General features: G+C 37.0%; 1 protein-coding gene across 1 annotated transcript in view; it reads left to right on the top strand.

Moving 5' to 3' along the window:
- Window positions 1–15,517, top strand: part of LOC128219266 (uncharacterized) — a 32,945-nt gene that overhangs the window by 10,841 nt on the left and 6,587 nt on the right. The window contains exons 6-12 of the mRNA XM_052927081.1: window positions 334–508; window positions 3,171–3,318; window positions 9,279–9,443; window positions 10,688–10,781; window positions 12,978–13,184; window positions 14,566–14,626; window positions 15,362–15,514. Of these exons, the coding sequence (XP_052783041.1) occupies window positions 334–508; window positions 3,171–3,318; window positions 9,279–9,443; window positions 10,688–10,781; window positions 12,978–13,184; window positions 14,566–14,626; window positions 15,362–15,514 (1,003 nt within the window). The remainder of the gene's footprint in view (window positions 1–333; window positions 509–3,170; window positions 3,319–9,278; window positions 9,444–10,687; window positions 10,782–12,977; window positions 13,185–14,565; window positions 14,627–15,361; window positions 15,515–15,517) is intronic.

Genomic DNA, 15,517 nt, shown 5'->3' with positions numbered 1-15,517 from the left:
ACAAGACCACACTATCGAGCAACATCGTGCCAACAGGAGTGACTTAGTATAAGCTATAATAGCTTTCTTCACAATCTTTGTAAAATATATAATGTTTAAACTAACTAAGTAAGTAAGATAACCCTATCATGCAAATGATGCAAATAATTGCCCTTTATAATTAAACAGAGATATTCTGGATAAGGTTTTGCATGTAAACACACATGTGTTTATATATCTCAGTCTCTGTGACAGAACTTGTTATACAATTGTTGTAAGACTTTCCATGTTCTCTTTAAAAATATTGATGAGATATGCCCCATAGTAGAGACATATTTTTAAACATTCATCTAGGACCACGATCGAGCCCCAGGCAGGTTATTGATCCTTAAAGGAGGTACAGGGAAGCCGTTTGGGGCCCGCTACTATGATCTCCCCAACAGTCGGGAAACTTACATGAGCCCAGTGTTGTATGAACCCTTCTCACACACGTACATCCTGTTTGGAAGTGGCGGGGAAACTGTCTCAGGTAGCGCCTTGAACCATTATGTACACCTTCCCATGCTGACTGGCTGGTCCTTATAATAAGATATGACTTATCAATCTTTATTTGTAAAGGCCTTATAGATATACAGTCAAAACCCGTTGGCTCGATATTCCAGGGACTGGCCAAACTTCTTCGACCCTCGCAAATAGAGCCAAGCGGGAATGCTTACATAAAGTGAAGAATTGGTCCTTCACATCAAGTTCGAACCAACGAGGAAATCGAGCCTAGTGATATCGAGCCAACGGATTTTGACTGTATAATTATGTGTGAAAATATAAGGAATGCATGTTTTATGCGACAGTTTGGGTGCGCGGCATTGTGCGCCTCACACCCGCAACACGACATTGCGTATGTCTGCCACATAACGTTACTCTGACAAAAAGGAACGTGCAGCGCCATTTTGTTTTCACGTTTTATTCCAGTAACAAATAACAGAGTATTATGAATAGTTTAAATTAAATATTGAAGTCTAATTATTAACTTATTCAATTGAATTAAGTCACTTAGAATGTTCACACAGTTTAAGATGCACACAAAGTATTAAGCACAAAGTTTTACACATAGAGATATAGAGTGTAGTGTCTTTCACAAAGTTACACAAAAGTTGTTGCCTTATTCATTACTAAATCCTCACTATTTAAATGAAAACATGTATGTGTTAATATACTCCTAAAAAGAGATACAGAGTTAGATAAAATATGACAGGTGATGAATGTGGTTATCAAAAAATGAAAATATTTGTCTTCAAGCAAAATAATGACATAATAATGTCAATTACTGAAAGATCATTTAATGATTATTTGGACCCTGTCTCAAACTTAGAGATGTAAGAAGTGATAATTATTACTTAGGTGTCCTATAAGAAATATCTCAGTATTTGAGGAAATGCCATTAATATCTAATTATGATCTCCTGCATAATTACAATTATGTTTTTATGTGCTAAAAATCGAACATTTAGTAGGCTGAAAATGAGCGGCATAATACATGGATGCTTCTCAGGATTGTTATACCCCCACAAACGAAGTTTGAGTGGGTATATAGGAGTGAGCTTGTCGGTCGGTCGATCGGTCTGTCTGTCGGTCGGTCGGTCTGTCGGTTTTCATGGTTTCCGGACGATAACTCATGAAAGGCTTGACAGATTTGAAAAATTTTTGGTACACAGGTGTAACATCAGAAGATATAGGTCAAGTTCGATATTGGGGCTGGTGGGGCCAAGGTCAAGGTCACTGTTACTAAAAATAGAAAAACGGTTTCCGGACGATAACTCATGAAAGGCTAGACAGATTTGATCAATTTTTAGTACACAGGTGTAACATCAGAAGATACAGGTCAAGTTCGATATTGGGGCTGGTGGGGCCAAGGTCAAGGTCACTGTTTCTAAAAATAGAAAAATGGTTTCCGGACGATAACTCATGAAAGGCTAGACAGATTTGAACAATTTTTGGTACACAGGTGTAACATCAGAAGATACAGGTCAAGTTCGATATTGGGGCTGGTGGGGCCAAGGTCAAGGTCACTGTTACTAAAAATAGAAAAAACGGTTTCCGGACGATAACTCATGAAAGGCTAGACAGATTTGATCAATTTTTGGTACACAGGTGTAACATCAGAAGATACAAGTCAAGTTCGATATTGGGGCTGGTGGGGCCAAGGTCAAGGTCACTGTTACTAAAAATAGAAAAATGGTTTCCGGACGATAACTCATGAAAGGCTAGTTGGGATAATAATTTTAAACCCTTTAAATAGATTTTAAACTTTCTTTACAGAGTTGAACTGGTTACATGCTCATTTTCATGAGCGCCATTCTCAGTTAGATCAACATTCATCTTCACTCCATTTAATAACATTATAGTAATGTAAGGTTCATCCAGAGTATACAAAATGATGTATCTTACTATTAACATATTTTATACCATGTTTAGAGTGTTTCTTAGTTTTTGTCTGTTTTTCAACAATAAATCCCATGCTGAAATGATAACAAATAGTTTGAGCTTAACCATTCAATAATAAGGCATGCGGATAAATTGCAATGCTATTAACTTATACCTCCTACTTGTAATTGAACGCTGTTCCTTGGCAGCATGATAAAAAACAGTCATGTCCCCACTACCCTCATGATTAGAAATATATACATTCATGCTGAAGTGCTCTTTTAATTTGATTTTAATACCTTAGTTTGTGGGTGCAGTACAGTGTTGGTTTTGGGGCCAAAATTCGGACCCATTCACCTCATGAAAAAGTATATAGTTTATCCCTACTCAAGTAAAAAAATCCCATTTTTTTCTCTTTTTTTTAGTGGATCATTGACCTCTTAACATTTACCAAATGTTACCATTTAGTGCCAAGAATCTGTTGATAGTTTTGTTGAATAAAAAATTTGAAAACAAGTTTAACATTATATGAATCATGTTTAAATTCTTTTCTGTTTTGTCAATACTTTGCTATTTTTCCAAAAATCAAAGGGCTTCGCCACCATTCCCTTAAGAGTGGAAAAACAAACACTGCAGTAATTATAACATAACGGCTAAAAAATATTTCAATCAGAACAGCCCTTATATAAATACATTGTAGCATTTGTAGGTGTTAATATGATTTCATAATTATCAACATTATCAACTTCATTTAATTTGTTCTTTCAACAGGTGACCTTATGGGTATTAATCTGGAAGATTTCAAGTGTTACATAACGGCAGATGATCCTGATAAATGTCAGCTAGTTGGACCTGACCCGCATGACCCATGGAGTAGCAAGTTTGTCAGAGATGCGAACGGCACCTTCATCATACACAAGTAAGATAACATGCATTGTAAACAGCATTATGGTTATCAATAATCTTAAGTTTATAATCATATTTGAGCATGCATTATCTAGTCATATTCTAAAAGCTTTAAAACTTGCCTTGATTCATGTGATAATGTCTGTGGTAATAAATACAAAAGGTGAAATAGATATTACTACCAATCTTTAGTTGAACTTTAAAGCAGCACTCTCACAGATTGCCAGTTTTGACATTTATTTTTTTGTCTTAGAATCAGTCGTTTTTAGCTCACCTGTCACATAGTGACAAGGTGAGCTTTTGTGATCACAATTTGTCCGGCGTCCGTCCGTCGTCCGTCCGTCCGTCCGTAAACTTTTACTTTAAACGACATCTCCTCATAAACCGCTTAGCCAATTTCATCCAAACTTCACAGGAATGTTCCTTGGGTGGTCCCCTTTGAAAATTGTTCAAAGAATTGAATTCCATGCAGAACTCTGATTGCCATGGCAATGGAAAGGAAAAACTTTAAAAATCTTCTTCTCCCAACCCACAAGGCTTAGGCCGTTGATATATGGTAGGTAGGATCACCAAATGGTCCTCTGCCAAGATTGCTCAAATTATGGCCCTTGGGTCAAAATTGGCCCCGCCCCGGGGGGTCATGGGTTTTCTCTATATGTTTATAGTGAAAACTTAAAAAATCTTCTCCTCTGAACTTACTTGGCCTAGAGCTTAGATATTTGTCATGTTTCATCGTCTAGTGGACCTCTACAAAGTTTGTTCAAATTATGGCCCTGGGGTCAAAATTGGCCCCGCCCCGGGGGGTATTGGGTATGCTCTATATGTTTATAGTTAAAACTTCAAAAATCTTCTCCTCTGAACTTACTTGGACTAGAGCTTAGATATTTGGCATGATTCATCGTCTAGTAGACCTCTACAAAGATTGTTCAAATTATGGCCTTGGGGTCAAAATTGGCCCCGCCCTGGGGTGTCATTGGTATACTTGATATGTTTATAGTTAAAACTTCAAAAATCTTCTCCTCTTAACTTACTTGGACTAGAGCTTAGATATTTGGCATGATTCATCGTCTAGTGGACCTCTACAAAGATTGTTCAAATTATGGCCTTGGGGTCAAAATTGGCCCCGCCCCGGGTGGTCATGGGTATACTTGATATGTTTATAGTTAAAACTTCAAAAATCTTCTCCTCTTAACTTACTTGGACTAGAGCTTAGATATTTGGCATGATACATCGTCTAGTGGACCTCTACAAAGATTGTTCAAATTATGGCCTTGGGGTCAAAATTGGCTCCGCCCCGGGGGGTTAGGGTATTCTCTATATGTTTATAGTGAAAACTTAAAAAATCTTCTCCTTTGAACTTACTTGGACTAGAGCTTAGATATTTGGCATGATTCATCGTCTAGTGGACCTCTACAAAGATTATTCAAATTATGGCCTTGGGGTCAAAATTGGCCCCGCCCCGGGGGGTCATGGGTATACTTGATATGTTTATAGTTAAAACTTCAAAAATCTTCTCCTCTTAACTTACTTGGACTAGAGCTTAGATATTTGGCATGATTCATCGTCTGGTGGACCTCTACAAAGATTGTTCAAATTATGGCCCTGTGGTCAAAATTGGCCCCGCCCCTGGGTGGTCATTGGTTTTCTCTATATGTTTATATTAAAAAAAATCAAAAATCTCCTCTGAACTTACGTTGCTTAGAGCTTAGATATTTGCCTTGATTCATCGTCTAGTGGACCTCTACAAAGATTGTTCAAATTATGGCCTTGGGGTCCAAATTGGCCCCGCCCAGGGGGGTTAGGGTATTCTCTATATGTTTATAGTTAAAACTTCAAAAATCATCTCCTCTGAACATACTTGGCTTAGAGCTTAGATATTTGGCATGATTCATCGTCTAGTGGACCTCTACAAAGTTTGTTCAAATTATGGCCCTGGGGTCAAAATTGGCCACACCCCGGGGCTGATGGGTTTTCTCTATATGTGTTATAGTGAAAACTTAAAAAATCTTCTCCGAACTCACAAAGACAAGTAACGTCTTAATTTAAACTGGATAACATATTTAGTACACATACCAATTTTCAATATGGGCCACATACAACAATTAATAACAAATATACATATATAGATACACACGTAAAATCAAGTAGTGACAAGAGCTTAGATATTTGGCATGATATATCATCTAGTTGACTTGTACCAATATTGTTCAATCTTTGACCCTGGGGTCAAAAAATGGCCCCACCTGGGCGGTCATGGGTTTCCTTATATATGTATATGATGAAAACTTATAAAATTTTCTTCTCCGAAACCAAAAGGCGAAGGCCTTAGATATTTGGTATGAAGCATTGTTTATCGGACCACTCTTTAGATTGTTCCAACTTTAGCCCTGTGGTCAAAATTGGCCACCCCCCGTGTTCATAGGCTTAGGTTTTCAATATTTTTATATAGTCTTATATAATAAAACTTTAAAAATCCTCTTCTCCAAAATATAAGACCTAGAGCTTTCATATTTGGTATAAGTGTTACCTAGTGGACCTACACCAAAGGTATTCAAATTATTGTCCCGGGTCAAATTGGCCTTGCTCAGGTATCATTTGTTTTTACATTGTCTTGTCACTTTGGCCCCTTTTAAGGGCCACCAGAGCTAAAATTAGTAAAAAAAACACCTTGATAGATCTTCAGCAAATTTGGTTTGAAGTGTCCTTGCATGGACCTCTCTTAAATTTGTTCCCATAATTTTGTTTGGCTCGGTTGCCATGGCAACCTAAAGGAAAATGTCAACAATTGGTTATAATCATCTTCTTCTCCTAAACCGCTTTAACAATTTTGATGAAACATCATAGGAATGATCCTTGGTTGGTGTTTTTTCAAAATTGTTCAAAGAAATTAATTCCATATAGAACTCTGGTTGACATGGCAACCTAAAGGAAAAGTGACAACAATTTGTTACAATCATCTTCTTCTCCTAAACTGCTTGGACAATTTTGATGAAACTTCATAGGAATGATCCTTGGTTGGTGCTTTTTCAAAATTGTTCAAAAAACTTAATTCCATGCAGAACTCTGGTTGCCATGGCAACCTGAAGGAAAATATAGGCTGTCGTGTCCGCGCTGTGACCTACTCTTATACGGACAGATTTTAAAATGACTTGCCATATGTTTTCGACATACCAAGACAACGTGTCGTGTGCAAGACCCATGTCCCTACCTCTAAGGTGAAAGATACACAAAGTGTTTATTCACAATGGAATGCTGAATATGAGGACATAAAGAGTGTTGGCTGTCATTTAGTATGATTGTTGTTTTTTTCTATGCTCAGAGGCAATTTAATATAACTTGTAATATGTATTTGACACATAAAGGCAAGATCAACTTTTTATGTACTTGTTCATAGATCAATGTCACATTGGGGGGCATTTGTCACATACTTTGACAGCTCTTGTTCAATATTCTTTGAGAAACAAGCTATATTAATAACAAAGGTTAAACTCTTTTACTCAGGTGAGCGATTTAGGGCCATCATGGCCCTCTTGTTTGTGAGAATGTCTGGAAACCTGAGTGATCTAAGACTGCTGACAAAAGATCAGATCCCAGATCTCCGTATTTACTGGGGGGTCTCATGCCATTTGTAAAGCCCTAGTAATGCTTTTAGCCATAAAACATAATCATTTAACCATAAATATGAAAACTGTAATTTGATCTTTTGTCAGCTGTCTTATATCAATGGTTGTCAAAAATTTATGCAAAAATTGGCTCATTCTATGACAAAAAACTAAAAAGTTGTCATAACGGTCTATCTATGTAAGAGTACATGCAGCTTTAATATAGTGTTATATTATGATTTTTTTTGGATACTGAATAGAATTGACCCTTTAAAAAATCAAAGCGCTGATAGCGCTGCATGAACAGGGTTTTATACGGGTTTTCACCATTATGATTCACGATGATGTGTGTTTTTATATGGTGCTGATATGTTGCACAGTGAATCTAAGAGTCCCCGTGTAAAACAACCACAGGGGCCGCCCCAGGCTTATTGAAGCATGATGGTAAATGAAAATTTATTATTTAATTGACAATAAAATTAATGTCGCTGTGTAAGAAGGCAAACAAGGATGGAAAATGTAACCAATCCAAGCAGAACTCCATCATGTGGTGTTACATATGACTCATATGATATGAGTATATATATATACTAATAAAACTTTACTCATTAGTTTGCCTATGTTTGCCTTGTTATTCACAAAAAACCTTCGAAAATACAACAGATTAAAGTAAAATAGTTTCTTAATTGAAATGATGAAAATTTAAATAACGGATTTCAAACAATTGTGGATGAAACACCTAAAAAAGTTATTAAATCTTCGATATTTTCTCATATTTACACCAGACCAGCAAAAATAGAAATCGATTCATTTCAATAAAATTCCATTTTCAAAAATAAATGCACAAACATCCGTCTTTACGTACACTATAAAAAGTTATATATATATCATATAAAGTTAGCATAAAATCTTTAATTTCAAAACTTTTTTCCTTCATTGTCTATATGATCAACAACTCTCATCTATTTCTATATCTTCAGATAACTCGTCAGCACTTTATCACGTTTGTTATTCCCACGTGGGCTATCACGTGATGTTTTAAGCAGGGTAAACTGCGTGATCATTGAGATCAATGAGACCATTGTTGCTTTCTAGGTCATTCCAGGTTTTAAGATGAGAATACATTTGTAATCCTAAGCGAGGGTAGGTCTATATGTCCAGGTTACCAAATGTAGCAGTTTAATAGTTCAAACAACAAACACAGTGTTCTTCAATATCTCTATATTCAACATTATCGAATGTAGATATAATATCGGAGCGTCATGAAAATATAAACAATCATAAGATAATGAATAATAACATGTTTATAAGTTAACATCGTAAACAGTCTAATATCTTATATGATTTAATCGTGTGCAGTGGCAGATTAAATTAAATGGCTACAGCATATAAAACACACATATAATACAAGCGATTACAACAACACCAACAACAACACAGTACATCATAAAACAAATCATTGACATGGAACTAACTGATTTATGGAATCAAACACTCCTACTCCCTCGTAATCCCATGGTGACTTCTGTTACCCATGCCTGTTATCATCTGTAACCAAACCCACATATATTAGTGTATGGAAAGAGGCTAAAAGAATATCACGGAACTGCCATTCTCGGTTTAAATACAAAATCTTCTGATGTCGTAAAAATACATGACAAAATTAAATAAATGCAGCTGAATGAAATAATGATAATTCCAATTCATTGCTAACCCAAGACAAAAACAAAAGACTACAAATGCAAATCAATACTAACCATCACAACATCAGATTCCAAGTAAAACAATCAAGTTTTTTTAAAATAAAGTAAAACAAACATCTCTGTAGACTTCAACTGTGCACGACAATCAATCAAACTTGGATTTTCCGCTTCTTCTGTACATTTAGGCAAGGGAGAGAAATCTGATTAACTTACTGCATTATCTTATTATGATTATCTCTCTTCGACTGTAAATTCACTTGGGTTCATAATTGTGTCACATGATTGAATGGTGCGCTTAGAGTGGGTAGTAATTCTTTGTTTACGTTTCGATGTTCATTAATTTTTTTTGGTGCAGGGATACTACTTTAATGTTATCTTTATCTAAGACATATTAAATTATTTAAATAGATATTGCGTTATTATTGCTTTTTGCTTTGTCAAATCTACCTCGGTTATTTGAAACATAGCTTGCAATTTATATAGTCTGCACTTTCTCAAACTATATTTTTGGTGGTAAATCGGCTGGCGACATTTGTTACTATTAATAGGAATTTTCTGTTGGGAGTGTCAAGTTTGTGGCTACACTGAACAGGGTTGAAAACAACCCTGTTCAAAAAACTAGTAGTAACTTAACATATGTTTTACTGATCCATGATCTTACACTCCAGAGGGCAGACTAAAGGGGCTATGGTCACACCAGTACTGGCAGATATCAATGGTGACGGTGTTCTGGATGTGGTCGCCTCATTGTTTGACGGGCAGGTCGTCCTGTATGATGGGAAAACAGCCACGCAGCGCTGGGTAGCTCACTTTCCGGGCATGGAGTCTTACAGGTGTGTTGAAAACCAACCTTTCTTATTTATTTGTTATTTATTTAACCAAATTTTGCACTTTTCAAATATTGCTAGTCTTGAATAACAAAGATCGTTAACTGACACAGATAGTTGATTGTTATGAAAACAATTGTGTACTGTTATGATACAGAAGGTGTAATGTAATGACACAGATTGTGTTCTGTGTACTGTTATGATACAGAAGGTGTAACATAATGACACAGATTGTGTTCGGTTATGAAACAGATTGTGTTCTGTGTACTGTTATGATACAGAAGGTGTAATGTAATGAAACAGATTGTGTTCTGTGTACTGTTATGATATAGAAGGTGTAACATAATGACACAGATTGTGTTCTGTTTACTGTTATGATACAGAAGGTGTAACATAATGACACAGATTGTGTTCTGTGTACTGTTATGATACAGAAGGTGTAACATAATGACACAGATTGTTTTCGGTTATGAAACAGATTGTGTTCTGTGTACTGTTATGATACAGAAAGTGTAACGTAATGACAGATTGTGTACTGTTATGAAACAGATTGTGTTCTGTGTACTGTTGTGATACAGAAGTTGTAAGGTAATGACACACTCATTGTGTTCGGTTATGAAACAGTCATCGACTGGCTGTCATGCTCAAAGTGATTTTCAAATTACTTGGTACATATGTTTGGTGCATAAAGGCTCGTCTCGCGTGAAAGAGCCATGTCCCTTCCTCTTACTTCATTACTCCCCCATACTTGAGGTCAAACATTATGGGGTCTGGCATATGCTTTAATTAAGGAATTAATTGTGGGGTTGATGTCATTATCGGGGTATGAACGCAATTGGGCAATTGGAGTCCGAAGGGCAGTTCATTTAAGGAATGGAAGTTGAGGTGTAAATATTATAGTTTATGTTAAATCTTCTTTAATGTAACCATGTTGGTATTTCTATACCATAATTTTTTTTTTAACTCTGGGGGATTTTTATCTCTTGCCAAGAGACCGGGGGAAATTATGGATCGAAATTCTGGGGGATATGGCATGTATGTAATCCATTGAACTGGATGGCACTTTGGGAGCATGATTCTCTCTATAAGTAAATACTTTAATAAAGTCTTTAACAGGTGAAAATTACACAATTTAGACCAAAACAAAAATAGTTTAATCCTGTTATAGGGACTTACAATATTTAAAAAAAAAAACACAGGGCTTGTGTCTTTATTATTCTGCCTTTAAAATATATGTATTGTTAATTCAGCACCCCAGCACCTGGCTACTACAATGATGATGACATACTGGATATAATGATCCACTGGAATAAAGGAGAGTGGATGAAATACAGTGTTTCAAATGTGAGTATAACACCCATTCCCAATCCTTCCATCCTGAGCTCCCACCCCACCCCTGTAATTGTAACACAGTGATTCAAATGTGAGTACCCCCCCCCCATCCTGAGCTCCCACCCCACCCCTGTTAGTGTATGTAACACCGTGTTTCAAATGTGAGTACATTTACCCCCCCATTCCCCCCGCTATCCTGAGCTCCCACCCCACCCCTGTTAGTGTAACACCGTGATTCCAATGTGAGTACCCCCCCCCCCCATTCCGGAACTCCCAACCATCCCTAACACAGTGTTTCCAATGTGAGTACAACCCCCATCTCCTCATTCCTGAACTCCCATTCTCACCCTTGTAAGTGGAACACAGTGTTTACAATATTAGAACACCCCTGCCCCCCCCCCCTCCATCCCGAACCCGCAACCCCATCCCTGTTAGTGTTACACAGTGTTTACAATTTGAGTATATGAGTATAACCCCCCCCCCCCCCCCCCCCCCACACACACACACACACACACACACACCACCCCATCATGAACTTCCAACCCCATCCCTGTCGGTGTTGCATAGTGTTTCCAGTATGGGACCCCCCCCCCCCCATCCTGAACTACCAACCACACCCCATGTGAGTACAAATCCCCCTTCCCCCATCGTAAACTCCCAGCCCCACCCTTGTTAGATAACACACTGTTTCCAATGTGAGTACAAAATCCTACCCTCATTTAAAACTCCTATCCACACCCCTATACGTGTAACACACTGTTTTCATATATGAGTAACTCCTTCATGATCCAGCCCCACCCCTGGTAGTGTAACAGTGTTTTCATTACCCATCACCCACCCACAACCCTGGTCTAATATCAGCCTCTTATGGAACATTGTGTCATGTTTCTGTTACTTAATTGATAAGAAGCGCCGGTGTATCTGACACCAAATATACATGATTCTTAGCTGTTATTAACTATCCTTTTAGGAGAAATCCTGCTATTCATCACAGCTTCAAGTGTATATGTGTGGGTTCTATTGGTATTTAGTACTCCTGTTATTTTAGTCCACAGTTGGGTCAGCGCATTTTAAAGTAACAATATTTCAAAATAACTTGAATAGCTATTGTTTCTATGTTGTCTGAAACCAATGTATATATTTAGTGTTACCTTATTTGATAATGGACATGTTTTACATACTTAGATTTCTTTGCAAAAAAAATAAAAAATAATCAGACATGAAGCAAGCGTTTATTGTACTTAGCAATGTTGTATTCCCTTCCAAACTTGGTACATATGTTAACAGTAACTGGTATTTCATTATATTATTCTAAATAAGTAGCATAATGCTGGCTTATTATGTCTCCCCCCATAAACTTGTTTTTGCTTAAGTTGTTCATCAGTCTGTCCATTACTTTTCTTGTACACTTCATATCTCTTGCAACACTTACAAGATTTGCCACAAATGTACACTATATTGTGACAATGTGCAGAGTGCATGTTACAACCAGCTCTGTTCAAGTCAAGGTCATGCTTATAGGTCAAAGGACATGTGGCTGTAATATGACTATATTTCATGTCCACTCAATATCTCTTGAACTGCTTAAAGGATTTTGAAATTACTTCCCACAAACGTGTACCATATTTCGATAATGTGCAGAGCATATTTTACAACCAGCTCAGTTCAAGGTCAAAGTCACACTTAGAAGTCAAAGGACATATGACTTTCATGAGACTATAGTTTGTGTATGCTCCATATCTCTTGAAGCACTTGAATAATAATTACCCACAAATGTTCACGATATAGAGATGATCTACAGATTACAAATAACTTTGCTCTGTTCAAGGTCAAGAGCACACTTGGAAGTCAAAAGTCAAATGAATAAATTTCTTGTCTGCACTATATTTCTTTAACCGCTTGAAGGATTTTTAAATAATTCAAACTCACCACTTTTTTACACCATATTGTGACGATGTGTAGAGTGCATGTTACAACCAGCTCAGTTAAAGGTCAAGGTCACACTTAAAGGTCAAAAGTTATATGACTGTAATAAGACTTCATTTTGTGTCCGCTCAATTACTCATGCTTGAAGGATTTTGCAATAATTGTGACTCAGGCTTTGTTTGAATCAGTTAAGCTAACAATTACACATAATATGGTTTCTATATGGAGTAAAATAATTGTTATACTATGAATACATGTATGTGAATGTTTGATACATGGCAGGTGTCAATCATAGATGGCCATGATGGTTCCCTGCTCTGGTCCCTCAACTCTACTAGAATGCAGTTCAGCTCTGTGTTGACCCTGGGAACCAGCCAGAGAAACCTGCACAAGTTTGTGTTCTCTGTGACAGGACGCGACTCCCCGTATAGCTGGAGAGAAGATGGCTCACTTGTAAGGTTTGGGGTACCAGACACTGCCAACAGAACTGTAAGTAGAACAATCTGCCTTCTATTACAGAACATGTAACTGAAACTATTTAGAAAACTTATAGTGCAGTCTCCATTGTCAATCCCTGCGTTAATAAACAATTGCTTGTGAGCGTCTACAGTTGCAATTGTATCAAACTTATGCAGTAGTTAGATATGAGAGCTTGGTAACTTTCGTAATCCAGCCAGATCCGCCTATGTGTTACTGAATTATGCCCCTTGACATTGTCAAATTTGGATGATTCAGCTTCTGAATACAATAGAGCCTCCATCTCTTTTGTAAACCAGTCATATCCTCCCATGCATGACTGGGTTATGGCCCTTTAAATTGTCAAAATTGCTATAATACAGCTTGTGAAAAGGATAAAATTTAGCGTCCATTTCTTTTCTGATCTTCACCAAACTTAGACATTAGTTAAGTATTGACGAAACCTTGGGTACTTTTGAAAACCAGCAAGATCTACCCATGCATGACTGGATTATTAACCCTTAAAATTGTCAAAATTGCTATAATTGGGCTTGTGAACACAATAGATGCTCCATTTATTATCCGATGTTTACATTACTTAGATATTGGCTTAATTATGTTTCTATTTGAAAAAAACAACAGATGACTAGACTACACTTGGATGGTAAATTGATATTCATGAGACCTAGATTTCTTCCCCAAAACAGCTAGATCCGCCCATGCATGACTGCATTATAGCCCTTGAAAATGACAACATTTCTGTAAACAACAGAGGTGCCCATTATCTAACATGAAATGTTCTAAGTGAGCTATCAGTATGTTGCTTATTACCCATACATACATGCTCTGGATAAAAAATGACGAAACAAGCCATTCAAGTGGAGCATAGGCCCTCGTTGGCCTCTTGTTATTTATACAGACATTCATATTTATAACCATGTTATAGTAGAATTTTCATTAGTTTTGATGATTAGTTGATTCTCATGAATACATGTGTCAGGCAGTTGATTGCAGACATGCAGTCACCACATTTGACTAAACCATTGAAAAAGTTATGCCCCTTGATGAATAAAATTCATTCAATTGAAAATCTTTAAACAAGGATTTTCGAAGAGTTTATTACTGGCTGATAAACCATGCATATAATAATGTAGGTAATTTTTTTAGTTCTGTCACACAGTCAAACCCAGTTGACTCGAACTCGCTTGGCTTGAACCCTCGTTGGTTCGAACTAGATGTAAAGGACGGATTTCTTTAAACTGAGGGTAAACAATCCTGCTTGGCTTGAATTTTCCGAGGTATTTTAACCAGATCCTGGGAGTTCAGGCCAACGTGGTTTGACTGTACATGTATTTTAAAATAAACAATGCTTTCCTCTGAGATTAGTGATTGTTTTCTGTCTTTGTTATTATAGAAACGTCACGGTCAAGAGACTCCAGAAGGTGAAGGCAGCGAAAAAAAATTGGGTGACTATTGTATGTATCACCTACTGTGTTGTTTGAATAAAATTCTAAATGTCAAATAATTATAATAAGTAAACTTCTTTTTTCTGAAACCAAACACTTTCCAATGAATATACTTTAGGTTTCATCTTATTTTCTGAAGATCCCTTGAATAGTCAAAATTAGACCAAATTTATCTTGTCTCAGCTGTCTAACTTCAGTATTTCTTACCCAATCCATATGGTTAAGGTTAGGCTTATCCTATCCTTACCAATCCATGGCACCCCAGCGTATCATAACCAATATGATACCCTGTGCAAATTGGCAAGGGAAACTTCATAATTCATGAATATTCATAAGCATTTTCCGACCAATGAAGTAGCCGATAACAAATAGTAAGAATCTCCTTTGTGAAGAGCTATCACCATATTTAACCATATCCTGCCTAAATCGATTTGTAAGCGATATTCTTATTGGATTATTTCGAACCGAGATTACATTCTTAACGTCTCGGCCATTTCCTCACGGCATGAGGTGTGTCTCATGCAACCAGTCAAGTGGTTGGATTACACCCTATTACTTATTCATGAGTACGAGATTTTTACAGCTGATTTGCCCAGGGTATCATATAGGTTATGATTCACTGGGGTGCCAAGGATGTCCTTACCAAGTTAGGTACAAATGTCTATTAATATAAGAATCTTGATCAGGATACAAAAACAGTATGATTACACTGGTCAATGGTCACAACTCTTGCTGCACTTTCAGCTCCAGAGCAGAGGAAGAGCGATGTTGCACATTCAAAGCTAATGTGTGATGATGATTTGAGTGGTCACATGACCGAGGTGCTTATGGTTGACCGCACACAGCCCAGCAGGGCACACAGGATCCTAAACTCTCCTACACAGAAACATACTTATGGTA

Source organism: Mya arenaria, chromosome 2, assembly GCF_026914265.1.
Source record: "Mya arenaria isolate MELC-2E11 chromosome 2, ASM2691426v1".
Lineage (NCBI taxonomy): Eukaryota > Metazoa > Mollusca > Bivalvia > Myida > Myidae > Mya > Mya arenaria.
Note: the sequence above shows the minus strand (reverse complement) of the source record. Positions and strands in the feature narration are given on the sequence as shown.